This window comes from Choloepus didactylus, chromosome 10 (assembly GCF_015220235.1).
Source record: "Choloepus didactylus isolate mChoDid1 chromosome 10, mChoDid1.pri, whole genome shotgun sequence".
In the NCBI taxonomy this organism is placed as follows: Eukaryota; Metazoa; Chordata; class Mammalia; order Pilosa; family Megalonychidae; genus Choloepus; species Choloepus didactylus.
This window is the reverse complement of record NC_051316.1, coordinates 124,425,433-124,445,918: the sequence shown is the minus strand read 5'-3', so window position 1 is coordinate 124,445,918 and position 20,486 is coordinate 124,425,433. Positions and strand designations below refer to the sequence as shown.

Genomic DNA, 20,486 nt, shown 5'->3' with positions numbered 1-20,486 from the left:
AAAGTGGGAGGATTGGACTGAGGTCCCTTTTTAGTTTTAATGTGTTTGGATCTATGTTGCTTCAAAGAGGTTATTTTGGGGGTGCTGAGTCAGGAGGAAGAGAATCAACAGATCAGGATCAGAAGTAGCCTCTGCTCTCTTTAGAGCAAATTGATCACCTGTAGCTTGTTGCCGGGCCACCATAAGGGAACAGGTGCCTCGTTCCCTTCAACTCTGCACGTGTTCTTTTAGTCTTTCCCAGATCCAGACCCTGCCTTGTTCTAACCCTAATTCCAATTGATTCTAACAGGAATTAAGCTCCTGCTGTAGGTCCCCTACCTGGACTAGCACCCAGGGCAGTGCTCTCACTGCTCACTGTCACACTGTCTCGTCACCAGCCCGTTGTGTTATATCTTCAACCGATTGTGATCTCCTTGGAGGCAGGGGCAGGCTCTTGCCCAGCACCCCTTACCCTGGGGCCTGATGGGTTACTCCATGTGCGTCCTCAGTGCCTCTGCTTCCTCTTGATCCCCTGTCCTGATCTGGACACAAGCCGGTCCCCATCATTTCTGCACCATCTCCTCCCGTCTGCGAACATTGCCACCTCTCAGAGTCCAGGCCCACTTTATCAGTTATTTATCTTTATGATCGCCTTCAACGCTACTTGTCTTATCCTATACATTCTTCAAGATCTAGCTCAGGTGGCCTCTTGTTTGTGAAGAATTCCAATGAACCTCCTCCTGCCTCTGAAGGTCCAAGGCATTTCATTAATTTGGTGTCCTTTCAGTGGACCTTTCATTTAGTTATCAGTTCGTGCACGTCAGCTCTCTTTGCAGGCCACAGAATTCAGCTTGGCTTTGCATCTCCCACGTGGAGTTGAACAGTGCTGAGCCCTTGGCAGAAGTCCAGGGTACATATTTGTTGACTTGTGCGTGTATGAAATAAAAGAACCGGTAAGTATTTGAGTATATGTTGTATCTCGTCTGCTATTCTACTTTTGGAAGCAGTTTAGTCTGGGTGGGAAGGGTGGAAAGCACTAAACTTGATTGAAGCTCTAGTCTGTGCTGCTTCTTTACTCGGGTTGCAGGACTGGCGTGCAGAGGGCATAAGGCAGTGGAGGTGATATTATCCCCATTATGCAGGTGAAGCGTCGGAGGTTGATTGACCTGCCCAAAGTTGCGTAGCTAGGCGAGGTCTGAAATCAGGATTTGAGCCCAGGTTTATCTGCATCTGATGTCTCTGTTCATGTCACTTCGCTGATGTCCTGCCATCTGTCTGTGGTCCCAGTGCCCCACCTCCCAACTCATGGTGTCCATTCAGAGCTTTGGCTTCAGAGACCCTTCCCCCCACCCCCTACCCTTTCCACAAAGGGCAGTGGGAGTAAAATGTGGCTGAGTTTCTCCAGTCCCCAACTTTAGGTCTCACTTTGACCCTGGGTGGATGTAAAAAGTCATTGGATGCGTTTTTGTTTTAAAGTGAATATTAAACATACACATTACAGTCTTCTGGTGGGCTAATCGATTTTAGTGTGTTGGGAATTATGCTGATTGTTTCCTCTTTGTTCTTTTTGTGGTGTGGAGATTTTGCTCTTTTGTTTAGCCTTGAGTATGGGTCTTTGTCTAGCCCAAAAGGACCTTCCGTTGCATTTGGATTTCGCTGTTTCATCTGATCATTTTTACTTTAATGCAGCTGTTGTTGTCGTGCTTGCTTTGTCATGTCTCATCTTCGTTCTATGAATGGTCAACAGTTTTATGCCTGTAACAAAATGTAGTCATTCCTTCTTTCAGGAAGTGTTTGTTTTTATAGGGCTATCAGTCAGATGCTGAAGCAGAAGGCCTGTGCTCGCCTGGGGCCTGGACCATCTTACAGTTCCAAATGATCTCCACAAGTTACTTTTCAAACTCACATTGTTATCAGGTCAGCAGTGGAAGTTATTTCAGAACTCTGCTCTGGGTAGGGGAGGTACACCTTGGGGGGCTGCGGGGCCCTAGATTTGAGGCTGGGAGGGAGGTGGTGGGCCGGGGAAGTGGCCATGGGCAGGTGCAGGCACAGCTCCGATGGCCTTGCCTAGCTCACTGAACGACTGACAGTTAACTTGCTAATTTACACGTAGTTTGAGTCAGGAGCTGGAGGACTCTGAAGGAGGAGAGCCAAGCAGAACAGGAAGGAGCTTGGCTGCTGGTGGGCATTGGAGGAGACCTGGCACTTACCATTTGCATGACCATGACCAAGTTACCCAGCCTCACTTTTCTTGTCTGGGAACTGGGAATAGTAATTGGTTAGTGGGGATGAACAGTCCATAGGGCACCTTTGGCATCCTTTGTCTCAGAACCGAATCCCTGGGGTCCTGCAGGACGTGGCCTATGGCCCAGGGAGGCCTGCTGTACTAGGAAACGAAGCAAAATAAATTAGTAACTCTGGATTTACTTAGCTAGTGATTAAGTAACAGCTTAGTTATAGCTTATTAATGGTCCCCAGGTATTGGTAATTCTGAGCATTTGCTGTTGAGAGCAGTTGTATAATTTCTTCTAGTATTTTAATAAAGTGGTTTTTTTTTTAACAGAAAATATTGAAGTGTAACAAATGATGCCCTTGGGCTATGTTTGGGAGGATTAAATGATAGAGTGCCTGACCCACAGTAAGGGCCCAATAAAAGTTATTTGCTATTGTTATCATTTTCATTATTACTCTGAGACTCAATTGGCTACACTTTAGGGCAAGAGCCTCTTCCTGATGTTTACACGCCCGGCGAGTCTACCACCACCTGGTGGCAGCTAGTGGGACTGCACACATTGGGAGGAAGAATTAACTTTATTGCTTGGAATAAATTCCATGTAATTTCAATTCCAGGGGCTTTGTTCAGTCAGAGTGTGGCCTGTTTGGCTAAAAGCTGGAATTCATGTATCATTAGACAACTAATTGACATTTTTCACTTCCACAAGTGGCATAGAATAAAATGTTAACAGCAAAAGTAAATAAAGTGGGTAAACAGATGTGCTCATGTGTTGTTAGTGAGGGTGTAAGTGGGTGCATCCTTCTGGAGGGAAAGTATGTAGTGTAACAAAAATCTTAAGAGTTTTCACCTTTTGCAGCAACCGTTTCTCTTCTAGGAATTTATCTTGAAGTAATAATCAAAGATAGAAAAAAGATTTATTTAGAAAGAAATGGGTGTGTGTGTGTATAATTGTATTACATATAGTAGGACAGTATGGGGAAGAACCCATTTTCCATTTGTGAATCAGATTTCTCGGTCCTTATAGCAGTGGTTCTTAAAAAGAGCCCAGGCCTGCTGTTTTTCAGAATGTCCTTCAATTTGGATTAGTCTGTTCCCCTCAAGGGGAAGGTTGGCATATTGGCATCTCCTGGGGCAGAGGAGTTGGGGGTGAGGATCAGATCGGAGTCTACTTTGGCGGCTGTGTAGTTTAAGAACATTCACAGTATGTGTTGGTTTCATAATACTACAGAAAGTAAAGTTGGACATAGATCTCAGAGATAGAGATAATACAGAAGAGATGGTACTATAAAGGGCATGGGTTAATTTTAGGTTGGGGAACACAGATTTACAGGGAATAGGAGTTCTGTGTATTTGGTTTTTTTTTTTTAGTCTGAAATCAGTATTTTATTTCTACTTATAAGGTCTACCCTAAAACAACAGATGGTCTTTAAAAGTATTGGTTTTTCTGGTGTAATCACATTTCTTTGCTTGATTCACCTTGTTGTCATCTTTGATGTTCTTTGACTCTCATCTACAGATGATAATACTTTAAAAAAACTTTTCAGTTTGAAATAATTTCAAATTTACAGGGCAATTAGAAAAATAATACAAAATCCATACGGAGAACTCCTACTTACCCCCCACCCATATATCCAGCTCCACCAACTTTGAATATTTTTTTACATTTGCTGTATTATTCTATCATTTGTTATCTATCTGTCTGATCTATCCATCCACCCATCCATCCATCATCTCTTCATCTATCTATCTACCTATCATCCGATCTATCCATCTATTTTCTAAACATTCGGGGAATAGCAGTTTTAATGAAGGTGAAAAATTAATTGTGGACCTTTGAGGAAGAAGGGGCCTAGAGGTCATTATAGGGACATCAGAACAACATGAGGGGAGTTGAAGCACAAGCCCGGCAATTACGGGATACAGGAACAAGTCCCTGACAGCAGATTTCCCCTGTTGAGCTGTTTCCAGGACTTGAGGGCCAAATACCTTTGACATGTGCCTAAATCTCTCCACCTCTGACACCTGCTGTGCTCTGCATGAATGTGTAGTTGGGGACCTGCTATGTAGTGACACTGGCCACACGAGTGCTTCATTTGACCTTCGCTTTTGTGATGAGGTGGTGCATGGTGGGAACCTCTGACCAGGTTTTGTTTTACTCCTGTAAAGCCCTCACTCCTTCAAGTTTCAAGTTGCTAATCTGGCTGGTCCCCACAGCCTCAGATCCAACAGGTCCCAGCCATTCTCAACTAGAATGCCCTCCCCAGTCATCATGTTTGGGTACCTGGCTTGGAACAGTATGATTTTATGAGTGTGCCATAAAGTTAAAATCCACAGCCTTTTTCCCTCCCCTAACTTCTTAGCATGTAAATTTTCAAGCATGCCCGAAGATTGCGAGAATAGTATAGTGAATTTTTGTGCAAACATCATCCAGCTTCAAAAGTCAATACCATGTCAATATTTAGCCATTCTTGCATCATTCCTCACCTCCACCCCTTGCCTAGCTTTATTTTTTTTTTCTTTTTAATAGACTTTATTTTTTTAGAGCATTTGTAGGTTTACAGAAAAATTATGCAGAAAGTACAGAGTGCCCATATACCCCCCCCACCATAGAAACAGTTTTCCCTATTAACATTTTGCATTAGCGCGGTACATTTATTTCAATTGATGAAGCAATGTTATTACAACTGTATTATTAACTAAAGTCCATAGTTTACATTAGGGTTCATTCTTTGTGTTTTGGGGTTCTGTGTTTTTTTTTTTTTTAAATATGGTAACATATATAATGTAAAGTTTCCCACTTTAAGCATTTTCAAATATACAATTCAGTGATATTAATTACATTCACAATGTTGTACTACCATCACCACTATCCATTACCCAGATTTTTTCATCAGCCCAAACAGAAAACCTGCACCCAGTAAGCAATTAACTCCCCATTCCCCACCACCCCCATCTCCAGGTAACCTCTAATCTACTTTGTCTCTGAATTTGCATATTCTACATATTTCATTTATGCAAGATCACACTCGCATATATTTGTCCTTTTGTGTCTGACATTTCACGCAACTTGATGTCTTCAAGGTTCAGCTATCTTTTTTTTTTTTTTTTTTGCTGGAATATTTCAAAGGAAATCCTAGGCATGGTGATACATTTCACCTATAAATACTTCAGTTTTCCTCATCCTTTAACCAGTTCATGGTTTATTTCAGGCTCCAAAAAAGACCACTGGCAAATTGTTATTGTTCTTTTTTTCCCAGAGTATTTGTACAGGTCTGTGTGAGATACAGAGAAATCCTTTTAGTTTCCGCCATCTGTTTATTTAGCTGGAAGGCCTGTTCAGGAAAAAAAAAAGAACCTTTTATACTAATTTAGGAAAAGGGCAGGATATTCTAGTTTGTTTTTTTTTAACTGAAAATCTTGAAGGAAAAAAAAAATTCACATCTCTACCAAATGCAAAAGGCTTTAAATTCAGAACCAGAAAAGGTTAGTTTGAAAAACTTTGTTTTCTCAGCTTTTTATTTTGAGAAATTTCAAGCCTTTAGAAAAGATGCAGAAATAGTTTAAAAATATCCATATAACCTTCACTTAGATTCACCGTTATTAACATTTTGTCACATTTACTTAAATCTCCCTCTTTGTATACATGTAAACACACACACACACACACACACACACACACACACACACACATACTTTCATATTTCCCCTGTAACTATTTGAGACTTGCCAGCACCTTCATACTTTACCCCTAAATATTTCAGCATGTATCTCCTGTAAGAACCAGGATATTCTTGTATATAACCACTGTAGCACACTCAGGAAATTTAACATTATTACAGTAATATTACCTAATATACAATGCAATTCAGGTTTCCCCAAGCATTCCAATAATGTCCTTTATTGCTGTTTTTTTGACCCAGGATCCAGTAAATTTTCACTTATTGCATTTAGTTTTCTTATCTTTTTGATTTCCTTTCATCTAGAACAGTCCTCAGCCATTTTTTTTTTTTTTAAATTTGTAAAAAGATTCCAGGCCAACCATGTATCGGCTATCTATTCTTACATAACAAACCACCCAAAACTTAATGGCATAAAACAGCAGCCATTTATCTGCTCTGAGTTCATTGGGTAGAGCTTGTTCATCTCTGTCCCACTTGGTGTTGGACTGGCTCGTACGTGGTGGTGGCTGAGTCTGCGGTCAGTAGGGGGCCCGGCTGGGGGTTGGCTGGTTGGTCCCTGGGGCCTCACTTCACGTCTGGGTCTTGGCTTCAGAATGGCAGGGACACTGGAAAACCTGGGCCTTCTTGTGGTCTCCACAAAGTCTTACGTTCCAACCCAGCTTAGCCCTAAGACCGAAGGACACACCAGGCACGGAAGTGGACATGGGTTTGATTGGGACTCACTGACAGGAGGCGATGGTCTCGTGGTTGCGGTCTTGGAAAGTGAACCCTGCAGAAAAAGAGAAGTACCAGGGGACAGGCTTATTAAGACTTAGGTCTATAGGGTGTGACAACGGAGTTTCAGCAGGGCCTTGCGAGATTTGGGTATTAACGGTGATCAGGGAAGGGGAGTGTCAAGGCTTTGTCTACAATACCATTTTTCCCCACCTCCTTGGGAGGTCTGATGACTTCTAACATCTGGCCTGGTCATGTAGGCGGCTGCATGACTTGCTCTTCAAATGGAGGAGGGGGCGGGGCCCTGGGTCCTCACAGCCCACCCCCACGTAGACCATGTAGACCGTAGGACAGACATTGTGTCCACGTTCCATAACAACAGAATAAGAGATGACAGAGCACTAGAAGTCCAGATTTTTCGACGCGTTGAATTCTGCCAGGCCAGCATCGTGCTTCACGCCATCCAATTTGCAGGGGTCACAGTCCAAGGAAGGTTGGCAGCACCTGAAGATGGCAAACCCAACCTTGGATTCGATTATGTGCATGAGTTATCATTGAAGCTCACTGTAGAAAGGTGTTCGCTAGGGTACTGTGGGTAAAAAGAAAGATGTTTATGGGGAGCAATAAGGGGTAATTCATACTAGAGATCCATTGGTTGATAATAAGCTACCAGGCAGAAGAACTTTATGGGGAGGTTCTAAATACCAGATATTTTACCTTGGCAAATTTTGAGAGTTCTTTATACTGTTGCATCAGTGTTAATCTGGACATAAGAAGGATCCACATAGTCATGCATAAGTTCTGGGTTGGTGATAAGGATTTTAGCAGGCATTTTCTGAATAAATTGAGGGCTTATTGCAATACTTTGGGTAACTCCTTTTCCCCAGGGGCTTAGGATTCGTAACCAACGTGGCAGCATAGGCCAGCACCAAGGCCAAAGGACCTCCTTTTCCCCACTTTGTATGGTCTGAGGCACAGGCAACAAGTTATTACTGTTTCCTTGCTTAGGCTGTAAGGCCACTGGCTTTTTAACTTGGATTTTCAATGCTTGCATTGGTCCTGCTGTTAGCATTTCAGCGGGGGCAGGTGCAGCAGTCTGTGGGTTGCATTCAAGCGAGTTAAGGCCTGAGAGAGCCTTTTAGTCCTCAGCTGCAAGGACTTTTTATCATCTTTTAGCTGTTCTTTTAACAAGCCATTCGCTCTTTCAATAAGGCCTCCACCTGTGGGGTTATAAGGTAGCTGGAAAGTCCACATTGCGTCATAGTTTATAGCCCATGCTTGGGTCATTTGTCCAGTGAAAGGGGTCCCCTGATCACCGTCTGTTTGTGTAGGTACACTATATAGAGCGCAATCTTTCTAAACAATGGATGATGGCCCACTGATTAGCCTTCCTCACTGGGAAAGCTAACAAAAGTCCTGTAGCTGTGTACGGCAGTAAAAGCTTAACTCACCCCCTCCAAGGGCAGAAGGAAACCAATGTAGTCCACGTGCCACCAGGTTACTGGGATTTGTGACTGGCCGGTGTGTCCCAACTGGTATGATAGCCTACATGGTCAACGCAGGGAGCTCAAAGGGCACTCTAGTGAAGTCTACTAGTTGCTGCAGCAGTTACCTTTCATTGTTGGCAGGCGTCCCAGATGTCCCAGAGGGGGTGACGTATGATTGTCCATTGTTCTTGCTTCCAGGTTGCCATCCAGGTCATCAGGCCTTTGTCAACAGCCCACCTGTTGGTACAGATGGTTAGCACATCTTCTGGATCATGCACTGTTAACATCCGCACTGCTCTTAACTTAGTCCATCAACTTTTTTGCATAGCCCCAGTCTCCCACCGTGTGGTGTCAGTGCTGGGATGCACTGCCACAGCTGTCCATGTGAGAGGCTGCCCACTAGTGGACCCATCAGTGTCCCAAGGGCATTTCAACAGCTACCTCGAGTGCAGCAACTTTAGCTGTTGAATCCTCTACATAGGACACGGGTCCGAGAATCTCACGCAGTTTTGCACTCAGAGGGCTGGTTTTGAAAATGCTGTGCTGTAGCAGGTAGGCTTTCCATTTGGTTAGTGTGCTCAGCTGGGCACTGCCAGAGCATGGCTTAGAAGCCGTGTCAGTTATCTACCCCTGAATAGGGGTGGCCATTTTCAAAGTGACTGGGCGTCTTTGCATCAGTCCCTCCACTTGCAATAAGGCCTTTTTCACAGCACACAATTGCTTTTCCAGGGGGCTCTATCTTAGTTCTGCCCTTTCCATATTGTGACCACAAGCCAAGGGGCATTCATTTAGAATGTTGCCTTTGCCACAGACCGCACCCAAAGCCAATGTCAGTGCCTGCTACATCCAATTCACAGCCAGGTCTGGATCTACTTCGTCCAGTGCTATTGCCCCTTCTGCTTTTTAAAGGCAGCCTGTTGGCTCTCTCTCTCTAGCTAAGCCAACTTGGCAGGTGAAATCACTGCCCTCCCCGCTAAGTGGGATGTGACCCCCAGGGGAGTGAATCTCACTGGCAATATGAAATATGACTCCCGGGGAGGAATCTAGACCCAGCATTGTGGGATGGAGAACGTCTTCTTGACCAAAAGGGGGATGTGAAAGGAAATGAAATAAGTTTCAGTGGCAGAGAGATTCCAAAAGGAGCCGAGAGGTCACTCTGGTGGGCACTCTTAAGCACAATATAGACAACTCTTTTTAGGTTCTAATGAATTGGAATAGCTGGTGGTGGATACCTGAAACTATCAAACTACAACCCAGAACCCTTGAATCTTGAAGACGATTGTGTAACAATGTAGCTTATGAGGGGTGACATTGTGATTGGGAAAGCCATAAGGACCACTATACTGCCCTTTGTCCAGTGTATGGATGGGTGAGTAGAAAAATGGGGGTGGAAAAAAAAAAAGGCACCCAGTGTTCTTTTTTACTTTAATTGTTCTTTTTCACTTTAATTTTTATTATTATTTTTGTGTGTATGGTAATGAAAATGTTCAAAAATTAATTTTGGTGATGAATGCACAACTATATAATGGTACTGTGAACAATTGAATGTACGCTTTGTATGACTGCATGGTATGTGAATAAATCGCAATAAAACTGAATTAAAAAAAAAAAAAAGGCAGCCTGTTTGGGAGGTGTTCCATTCCCAGAGATGGCTTTTTCTAATTAAAATGTACAAAGGTTTTTACATTTGCACTAAGTGAGGAACAAAGGTGTCCAATACCCCAACAACTCCAAGAAAGCCATTAGTTACTTTGGCGTTTGTGGCATGGAGAAACATTACATTACACCTTATGGTACTTTTTCACTTAGCCATATCTTTTGCCACCAGACCAAGGCAGATGGACGAGCTATGTACATAGCCTTGGGAAGCACAGAAAAAGTCCATTGTTGGCCTCCCTAGGAGAAGGCGAATGCAGGCTGGCTTGATTTTCCTAGGGAGATACTAAAGAAAGCATTAGCAAGATGTAATCACTTTATACCAGAGGTGGAATTTCCCTGTAGCGGTTTGCAACATAGCCTTCTGTAGATCAATTCCTAAAAAGTATTCTGGTCTAGGGAAACAAACATGGCTTATCTGGCAGCATTTTTAAAAATGCTTACTATTTTTGATCTCTAGGCTCAGTAAAAAAAGAAAAAGAATTTTAGACACCTCCCCCATCTTTCTGCTTCCAACCCCTCCCCCATGGCTGCCTGAGGTGCTTAAGGCCTTGGGGGCAGGGACAGGTGAGACAGAAAGAAAGAGGCTTGGCCTGTTGAAACTAGATTTAAAAGTTTTAAATCAGGGCAGTGGTATTTACGGAGTTTCTATGCTCTTCTTTTAATTATTCCCAGTTATTAGATCTATTTCGCTTAAAGCTCTGACCTGAACAATTGGGAAAGTCCTTTGCCTTTTCCAGAGGCAGCCCTCTGGCAGCCTTCTGCTGCCTTAGGAAAATTCCAGGGGTGATTTCTTTTTGATGTCCAGGTTTGTTTACAGTAATTACAAAACTAAGGCTTTGAACCTTGCTGCCCAGAGGTTTATTGTGTTTTTTTTTTTAACCTGTGGGTTTCTGTTTTTCTCAAGACAGTTCTGTAGCTAGCCATACTGCAGTGTAATCACGCAAGTAGGCAGCCCCTCCCCACATCAAGGAAGCAGGCCACCCCAGGATTACCCCCGTGGACTTGTGGATTTCTCTTTCTCAAGACAGTCTGCCGTAGATGACTGTCCTGCACATAGAAGCCAGCTGACTGCAGCCACCCTGGGATGAACCCTGCTGATTCTCCCTTCCCAGGACTCATTCCTGTTACAGCTGGTGGCTTTTTTGTTCTCCTGGCTGGTTCGCCAATTGTTCCAACCCAGCTTAGCCCTGAGACTGAAGAACACACCAGGCACGGAAGTGGACATGGGCTTAATTGGAACTCACTGACAGGAGACGATGGTCTCATGGTTGCAGCCGGCCGTGGAAAGTGAACCTCATGGAAAAAGAGAGAGAGGAATGCCAAGGGGGGTGGCTTATAAAAACTTAAGTCCATAGGGTGTGACAACAGAGTTTAGCAGGGTCTCGTGAGATTTGGGTATTAGCATTGATCAGGGAAGGGAAGTGTCAAGGCTTTGTCTACAATACATTTTCCCCACCCTCCTGGGAGGTCCGATGACTTTTAATGTCCCAGTCATGTAGGCGGCTGCATGACTTGCTCTCAAAATGGAGGGGGCAGTGCCCCGGGTCTTCACATCTTACAACCTCAACGAGATGAGTCCAGTCTTGCCTGCAAAGTGCACTGTTCCAAGAGGGCAAGAGTAGAATCTACAAGGTCTCTTGAGGCCCAGCTCTGAAGTCACAGTGTCTCTTCCCACACATTCTAATGGTCCAAACAGTCCCAGTGACAGCCCCAGCCTGAGCAGAGGGGAAATAGACCCCAGCTCCTGCTAGAAGAAACTGCAAAAAGTTTGTGGCCATTTTTTACCTATCATAGTATTTACTGATGATTCTTATCTAAAGCAGTTCCCACTGTGGTGGTAAAACATTGATTTCCAATTTTTGTCATTCCTTCTACATGTGTTAGTTGGCATTCTTTTGTAAAGAAAAGATTTCACTTATCTCCCTGCTACCTTAAAAAGTCTTTTTAGTGTCCGTGTGGAATTCTGGATTTTAAAAAATATGTTATAGTCTCCTCCTGTTACTCATTTTGATGCTAAAATTGGCCTGAGTGTGGCCAGTGGTAGCCCCTCTGAGCTGGTTGTTTGAAAAACTTGAAAAAAGTATAGATAGCATAAAACTTAGAATTTACTTTAGCAAATCTTAATGATAGCCATGTTTTCTCAGCTGTTGAAGGATACGATTTTTGGAGAAAGATTCTCACCTGGGCGGATCTTTAATGTGGATGTATCAGAGTTTTGCTTTGTTTTTGACGCACATGCTGTTCTAGTTTGCTAATGCTGCCGGAATGCAAAACACCAGAGATGGATTGGCTTTTATAAAAGGGGGTTTATTTGGTTACACAGTTACAGTCTTAAGACACATCAGCAATCAGGTACCTTCACTGGAGGATGGCCAGTGGTGTCCGGAAAACCTTCTCTTAGCTGGGAAGGCACGTGGCTGGTGTCTGTTCCAAAGTTCTGGTTTCAAAATGGCTTTCTTCCAGGACGTTCCTCTCTAGGCTGCAGTTCCTCAAAAATGTCACTCTTAGTTGCACTTGGGATATTTGTCCTCTCTCACCTTCTCCGGAGCAAGAGTCTGCTTTCAACGGCCGTTTTCAAACTGTCTCTCATCTGCAGCTCCTGTGCTTTCTTCAAAGTGTCCCTCTCGGCTGTAGCAAGCTCACTCCTTCTATCTGATCTTATATAGTGCTCCAGTAATTTAATTCAGACCCACCCAATGGGCGGGCCAACACCTCCATGGAAATTATCCAGAGTCATCACCCACAGTTGGGTGGGGCACATCTCCATGGAAACACTCAAACAATTTCAAGTTAATTGACACTGATAGGTCTGCCCACACAAGATTACATCAAAGATAGTGGCATTTGGGGGACATAATACATTCAAACTGGCACACATGCCTTCTAGAACTTTCTTATGGTTTGAAAATGTATTTAATACCTTTTCAACGGTTTCTTCCCGAATCCCCTATTTATTTATTTATTTAAGTTAGGAGACATTAGACTTCTAATCTCAGTCTCATTAATCATGTGGCTTTTCAGAAACAAAAGCCCTGGGGCTTTTGGGGTGTACAGAGGATGCCGTATTTGGCATCCCTAGAGTAGAGCCAAGCTTGCTCAAGTCAGCACTTTGAAAATGCTGTGCCCCTCTGTGTTTTCCTTTCTTTGGTTCTCTGCCCCAGGAAGCTTAGTCTGAGCCTCTTCTCTGGGCTAGGCTGAGGCATCCTTTCTGATTTTTGAGCACACCTCCTGTCACAGTACTTATCACAGGGTATTGTAATTGCTTGTTTCTCTGCCTCCCCCACTGGACCATGGGATCCTGGTGGCATTTATTTATCTTCATTGCCTCGCCCAGTTCTTATGCACACAGTAGGTGCTTAGTCATTCTGCTCCAAATTCTGTCACTTATTAACTGGAAGACAGATCTTAATTAAGTCAGTTATTTTCTCTGGACCAAGTTGGAATATTAAAGTGTTTGTACAATGAAGCATAAGGACAAATTGACGTTAGTAGTTTCATGTAGGCTAGAGAATTCCAAGTGAATGAAAAGTCAGTGTTGGAGTGAGAGCTGTCAGTTTTGTTTTATTTTATTTTTCTCATTTCTTTTACTTTAGAATTTTTCTTGTGGAGTGTTTGAACCATATACAAAAGTAAAGCATTAACATTTATCAATATTTGACCATTCTTGTTTCATTTATCTTAGCTTCCCCAAAACACACACTTTTTTTTTTTTATGGCTGGTATATTTTAAGTCGATTCCAGAAAGTATATCAATTTTGTCCATAGATACTTCGGTATGTATCTCTAACAGTTACAGGTTTAACTGTTAAGTACACACACACACACACACACACATATAAACCAGAATGCAATTATCACATAAAATATTAGCAATAATTCCTTACTATCATCTAAAACTCAGTCCATGTTTAAATTTATCCAATTATCTTAAAAAAAAAAAACAGTCTAAATACAGCAGGTTTGTTTGAATCTGAATCTGAACATGGTCCATATGCTGCATTAGGTTGATAAATCTTTTAGGTTTTTTAATCTTTAACGGTTCCCCTTCCTCTCCCCACGCTGGTTCATTTGTCCCGTAGACTCTCCCACATTCTCAGTGTTGTTAATTGCTTCCGTGTGGTATCATGTAACTTGTTCCTCCCTCCCCTATCACTTGATTAGATTTGGGTTAAATGTCTTTTTGACAAGAATACTTCATAAGTGGTGCTGTGCACCTCCTGTTGCATCAGATGGGAGGCACATGTCTGGTTAAGAACAGTCAGAAGCTGTTAGCTAGGTCCACCTGTTACGAAGCTCCCCACTGACCTTTCACCAAATGTTTAAGCAGAGCATTGATGTGTGGCTTAGATCTGTTACTTCATTAGGGGTTATAGATAGTGATTTACTAATTCTACCATTCCTTCTGTATGTGTTAGCTAGACTTCTTTGCTAATAAAGGACTTAGCCTTGTCAACTACTTGATAACTCTGAAGTATAGTTAATTCAGTAAAAGCAGGATGATTTTCTATTTTTCCCTTTTATTTATTAACTTTTAGCATAATGATTTGGTGCCTTAGCATCCTCCAAAGGTGACTGTCCTGGTCTGTTTGTTTTTATGTCAGTTGTAGCCCCTGTTGTCGTTGATGTTTTGGCCAATGGGACTACCTTCAAGTTAGTTTCTAATTCTTTTTAGGTGGGTTTGCCAGTTTTAAATTGACTGTGTCATCAGTGTCTTGATGCCTGTTTGTTATTCTGAAAAATTAGAGGGTTGGAGAACATAAATAAAAGGACTAGGGGTGCATTGGTCCTTTCCACCAAAGGGGAACACGCAGCACTTGCGTTGTTACTGCAGACCATGCTGCTTAACCACACCCTGGTCATAATATATGTGAGAGATAAATGTTATAGGAAGCTTCCTGTGGTTAAAAGATGTGGGAAAAGTACTGCGTCACACAACGTACAGGGATTGTGTACAATTCAGTGGAATAAGGCGTTTAGTAAGCACCTGTGTGTGTAAGAGGCTGGCTCAGCCACTGGGGAGGACGGCAGGATGACTTAAGGGAATAGTGGCTGTGTAATCTGGAGTCCCCAGGGTGAGAGCCCAGAGATGGTGGTGGACTGATGGTGAGGACACCAGTCTGTTAGGACAATCCCAAGTTGCCATGTTTGCAATTGTGGGCAAGCCGCTCCCCTTTTCTGGCCCTTAGTTTCCACCATTTGTCAGAGAAGGGTGTTGCACTCTAATAGCACAGGTCCTTTCGCCTCTAACTTATATAATTGACATAGAATTGTACGCTTTTGGGTGGTCCCCAGACCTTGGGGGCCAAAGAGGTCAACCCCTCATTTTAAAGATGAAGAAACTGAGGGCCAGAAAGGAGCATAACTTATCCAAGGTCATGGGCACGGGGATGGAAATGGGAGATCTTTGTGGGGTGATTTCATGTTGAGTCCAAAATCTTGATAGTGTTTGCATTGTTATATTGTCCTCCGTTATTTTGATTACATAGTGGCTTCTCTTGACAAAACTTTGAGAAAGCTGTTTAGTACGAGAGCTGTCTAACATTATGAATAGGGGAAATAATCAGTTCCCTGACATTCAGAGAAATAAACTAAGAATCAAAGTGCAACATAAAGTTACATCAAGGGGGGAGAGGTCGGGGGGGAGGTCTGGGAGGGTGGGAGGGGGAGGGAGGGGGGAGGAGGGAGGGAGGTGAGGAGGGAGGGGCGAGGGAGTGGAATGGTACAGAGACACGAAAGAAAGAAATCACTCATTCCTTCCTTTCGTCCTTCCTTAATTCTCTCTCTCTCTCTATCTAGCTCTCTCTTCTTCCTCTCTTCTTTCTTGTTATTTATCAGACATTAACAGTCTGGCCAGGACCCATAAAAGAGAACCTGCTTCAAAATCTACTTTGAAGTAAATCCCCATTTCTAGATAAATTTCTCACTATTTTCCCAAAAATATCATCATTCAATATTAAGGGAAAAGAAAGTTCTGAATACTAAATAAGAGAATCAAGTTAGGGATTCGGCTTAAGTGATTTGCTGACACTTTTATTGCCAGAGTTGGTGATTATTGTTCCAAACTTCCTTTTGCAGGTTAGCTAACAGCCAGTAGGAATATAGTGGAAAATGCAAAACAACGAAATTATAAAACCTGCCAAATACTTCTCAGAGTTGGAAAAGAGCATCTTGCTTGCTTTAGTAGAAAAGTACAAATATGTGCTTGAATGCAAAAAAAGTGATGCGCGAACTATTGCACTCAAGCAACGCACCTGGCAAGCCCTTGCCCACGAATACAACTCCCAGCCAAGTGTGTCCCTGCGGGATTTCAAACAGCTGAAGAAGTGCTGGGAGAACATCAAGGCTCGGACCAAAAAAATAATGGCTCATGAGAGGAGAGAGAAAGTGAAACGGAGCGTCAGTCCGCTTCTGAGTACCCATGTCCTGGGAAAGGAGAAGATTGCCAGCCTGCTGCCCGAGCAGCTCTACTTCCTGCAGAACCCTCCGGAGGAGGAGCCCGAGTACCACCCAGACGCTGCAGCCCAAGGTGTGGCTCCTGGTGCCTGTTTGCATGTTCTCACTGTGTACCTGCTTGACATTTTCATTATAAAATCCTTGATTTTTTTTTTGTTCAACAAATATTTATTGAGAAACCATTACATATCAGGCATTGGGCTTGATCCCAGGCATCAGAGAGGCATAAATTTAGGCCTGGTACCTGCTCGGGTGGAGCCTACACTCTAACAGTGGAGACAGAAACAGTTACGATGATGAGTGTGATGGATGTGTACAGACCCCCAGTGGTGTATGTGCTCTTATACCCTCTGAGTTTGCAACAAAAAGCGGGATTCTTTCTTTATCGGGGTGGTGGTTGAGGAGAGGAAAGCCATCAGGTCCTTCATTAGACTGAATTAACAAAACATTCAGAGGGGTCCTTCCTACTGCTAAGACGTAAGGCGTGGCTCCTCCTTTTATCTATAATAAATGGTCCAATATCATTTTAGATCTACATCTAGTGAGAAATCCCGTCTGCTTACCCAGGGAAAGTCTTGGCTTGAAGGACCCGGTACCATCCCTTAACAAATCCAAGAGAACATTATTCTTAATTTTTAGTTCATTTAAGGGCTAAAATCCTTCCTTCAAACTTCAGTATCAAACTTGATTTTCCTAATTCAAAATCTTGGAATTATATAGAACATCCATGCTATATAATAAATAAAAGCAAAAGTGCTTGTTTCTATCTTTGTGCTTATATCCTTGTGCTTTTCTCTTAGAGACTTTACTATTTCTTAAGAATAAGGAAAAATAAGGAGCTATGTTAATATAGTTCTTAATGAAGTGTTTTGGTTGTTTATCTCAAACTATCTCATATATTAGATAGAATTTCTGTTTGATGAAGATTTATATTCATTCACCCAGTCTTACTCTTGTGAAAAATATTTTAGAGGGCCTGCTATGTGCAATACATTGCATTAAGCTACTCAGAAGGCCACATTTAAAAAGAATAAAATCTTTCAAATATAAAAAAGTACAGAGATAAATATAACAAACACCCATTTAGCATTCTCCCAGATTAAAGCCTAGTATTTCTACTCATTGTAATATTGGAATCCACAATCTTGGTTTGTAGCACTCAAGGGATTTTGGAAAAAAAATTGTTTTAATTTTGATATACGTCAATTGAATAGAGAAAAATTATGTCACACGTAACTCTTAGGAAAGAGACCATCATATAATCAAGGACATAATAAGAGTGTGTCATAGCCTTAAAAGGTTGGAATTAAGGGGCTATTGAAATGTCTTTAGGCAAGAGAGAGGTAGAAATGCATGTAAGTAAATTTTCAGATAATTCCTGCCTATTTCAAGACAGGAAATGGACAGTTTTAAATGAAGGGTCATTGCAGTTTGCAAAAGACACACCTTGAGGCAGAGGAAGTTTCTAGGGAGGTCAGAGGGCTGCTCCTAAGGACCTAGCAAGCACTTGCCCAGGGAAATCTGCTTCTTGGCTTGCAGAATGAGAAATTTGCTTCTTAGTGTCTCCAGAGAAGACTGAGCTCCAAGGGACCAACTCCCGTTAATTAAAAGTTGCAAGAAACTGTCTAAACCCAAGAATAGCAATGTTATATATGTAGAGTGAAAAATATGATTACCAAGTGAATTGAATACTTGGGTTTTTGACCAGCTCATTTTTGTTCCGGTAGGCAGATCATCGCAGGAACCCAAATTATGATAGAAAGTTTGCTTGTTGACCATCTGACCAAGGTTGAGTCTGGGGAACCGGTTGGGTAAAAATGGCGCTCAGTGTCATGAGCCTCTTGCATCTTCTTCTGTGGTAGGAATCCTGGGTCTGGGATTTGATTCTTGAGCTCCCAAGCCAAGACACCTCTTGTGGGAACTACCAACTCTCTTGCTTAACCTTCCTCTTGGCTGTTTTTGTGGAGAACGGCCCCCACTGCTAGTTGACCGTGTTCTTGCCTTGGAGATGCTCATAGCTCCAGCCAGCTCCTCTCCATCTTGCTGGCCATTCGGTGAGGGGAGCAGAGGTGGTGGAGGGGTGGGTGGGAGGGAGAGGAACCAGAACCGTGGGTGGGGGCTGCATGTCAGAGCCCTTATATTCCCCGGAGAGATGTTGCTGAGGAAGATGCTGGTGTGAATTGCTTTCAGTTCACACTGCTCTCTGACCCAGGCCATTGGGTATTGATCCAGGACATTGTGTGCTGATTTCTCATAGGGGATATTCTTAGCAGACAGTCCTATTTTCTGATTTGCAAATTCTGGGGTAGGATATACAAAGTTCATCCAACAAGTTTCTTTTCTTTCTTTTATTTTTAGAGAAATGATGTAACCCATATGTATAGAAACACAATTTATAAATCTCCAGCAAGAAGGAAATAAATACGAATTCCTGGTGTCCTTCCTGCAGTGACGTATGCTAGAGTCTCACTGGTAAAAGAGGTTTATTTTAAATTGGATGTTTGTACATAAACAACACCTGAGACTTCTCTTAGTTGCTGGTAATTATCAAAGTACAGCTCCTGTTTCCAGGTCAAATCTGGAGGGTGGTGTAGAACCATGGTACTTTTCTCTTTCTACCTATTAAAACAGCTTTGAGGTTCTCTCACTCATTTTTTTATTTCAATTTGCTTCCAATAAAGAGAGAAAAGGCTGGAATCGTCAGTCATCCCTTCTGGGGCTTGGTGGGAAAGAAGTTGAAAACCTGCGATAGGGTTTATGGCCCTTGTTTATTTGACACATGGCTTCCTAGTGTGTATGTGTTTTACCTTTGTATCTCTAACACTACACTACTAGTTCAGTAGTCACAAGCCACATAAGGCTTGTTAGCATTTGAAATGTGGCTAGACCGAATTGAGATGTGCTGTGAGTGTATTTCGAAGACTTAGTACTCACACAATCTCAGCTATATATTTTTATATTGATTACATGTTGAAATATTTTAAATATTTTAGATTAGATAAAATACATTGTTAAAATCAGATTCACCTGTTTCTTTTTTACGAGTTTAAGTGTGGCTACAAAAAATGTAAAATTATGTTGGTAGCCCGCATTTTATTTCTGTTGGACAGCTCTGGTCTGACACCTTGTAGGTGCCTGTTACAAAATGAGGTGCTCAGAACTTTTGTATCATTTGTTTTAAAAATGTTAGAGGATGGAGCCCAGTGGTATTCCACTAAAGGCTTCCCTCCAACTATTTTTTTGTGTGAGATGGTTCCGGTGTCATTTTTTTTTTTTTTTAATTTATCATATTGTGTATTGTAGAATATGACATATATACATTAAAGTGATAACTTTCCAAGTGAAATTTAACAAGTAGTTACCAAATTTCAAAGAATATTATAGGTTACAATTCCAGTTTCAGTTATTTCCTTATTATGAAATATAACATATATACAAAAAAAATCTTCCAAAGTATGATTTAACTAGTAGATATACAGGAAATTTCAAAGTTATTATGAGTTGTAGTACCATAATTTCAGTCCTTTCCTTATTGTGAAATCCAACATATATACAAAAAAGTATAGCTTTCAAATTACAATTTAACAAGTAGCTATAGGACAAATTTCAAAGGATGCTATGGATTACAGTTCCACCATTTCAATTTTTTCCTTCTAACTATTCTAATACCCTAGCAACTAAGGAAAAGAAAATTGTATAAAGATTCAGTATTTATAATCCTTTGTTAAATTCCATCTTGTCTGTTGCTACCTTCCTCTAGTTTAATCACTCCCCCAGTCTTCAGGGATGTCCAAGCAGTGACCACCTTGCCTTGTTCCTGTTGAAAAGGGGTGTCAGCCTTGTTAGCAAAGGGGACACATCTAGTTGATGTTCTTGAAGAGGCTATTGCCTCTGGGTTTTGGGACTTACCTGGTATAGGGGCACTCTGAAGGATTTAAGATTCTGATGAATAAAGTTAGTGAGTGAAACTTTTATAGAGTATGGTATTCCTATTAATTATAGTCCCTAGTATGCAATGTGTAGATTTTTCTCATGTACTCTTCTGTTGTCAACTCCTTGTGTCAATGTCATACCTTAGAAGTATATCATGCAAGCACCTTCCACTGTCATCTTGATTATTGTTTCCTCTATATTCTCAGCTTTGTCAATGGCTTTTTAAAAATGTACATCAGGATTTGAACACAGTATTCTTAAAATGTAAATATAACACTTAGGAATTTATTTTTTAAAAAATAACAGTATTTCCTCTATAAATATGTTAAAATAATTTATATCCTA

General features: G+C 41.9%; 1 protein-coding gene across 3 annotated transcripts in view; it reads left to right on the top strand.

Annotated features, from left to right (window-relative positions):
- The window catches only part of MSANTD3 (Myb/SANT DNA binding domain containing 3), a 67,498-nt gene that overhangs the window by 31,203 nt on the left and 15,809 nt on the right, over positions 1 to 20,486 (top strand). For all 3 annotated transcript variants that reach the window (XM_037797897.1, XM_037797895.1, XM_037797896.1), the window contains one exon: positions 15,831 to 16,281. In XM_037797897.1, coding sequence (XP_037653825.1) covers positions 15,864 to 16,281 — 418 coding nt within the window. In that variant the 5' untranslated portion in view covers positions 15,831 to 15,863. The remainder of the gene's footprint in view (positions 1 to 15,830; positions 16,282 to 20,486) is intronic.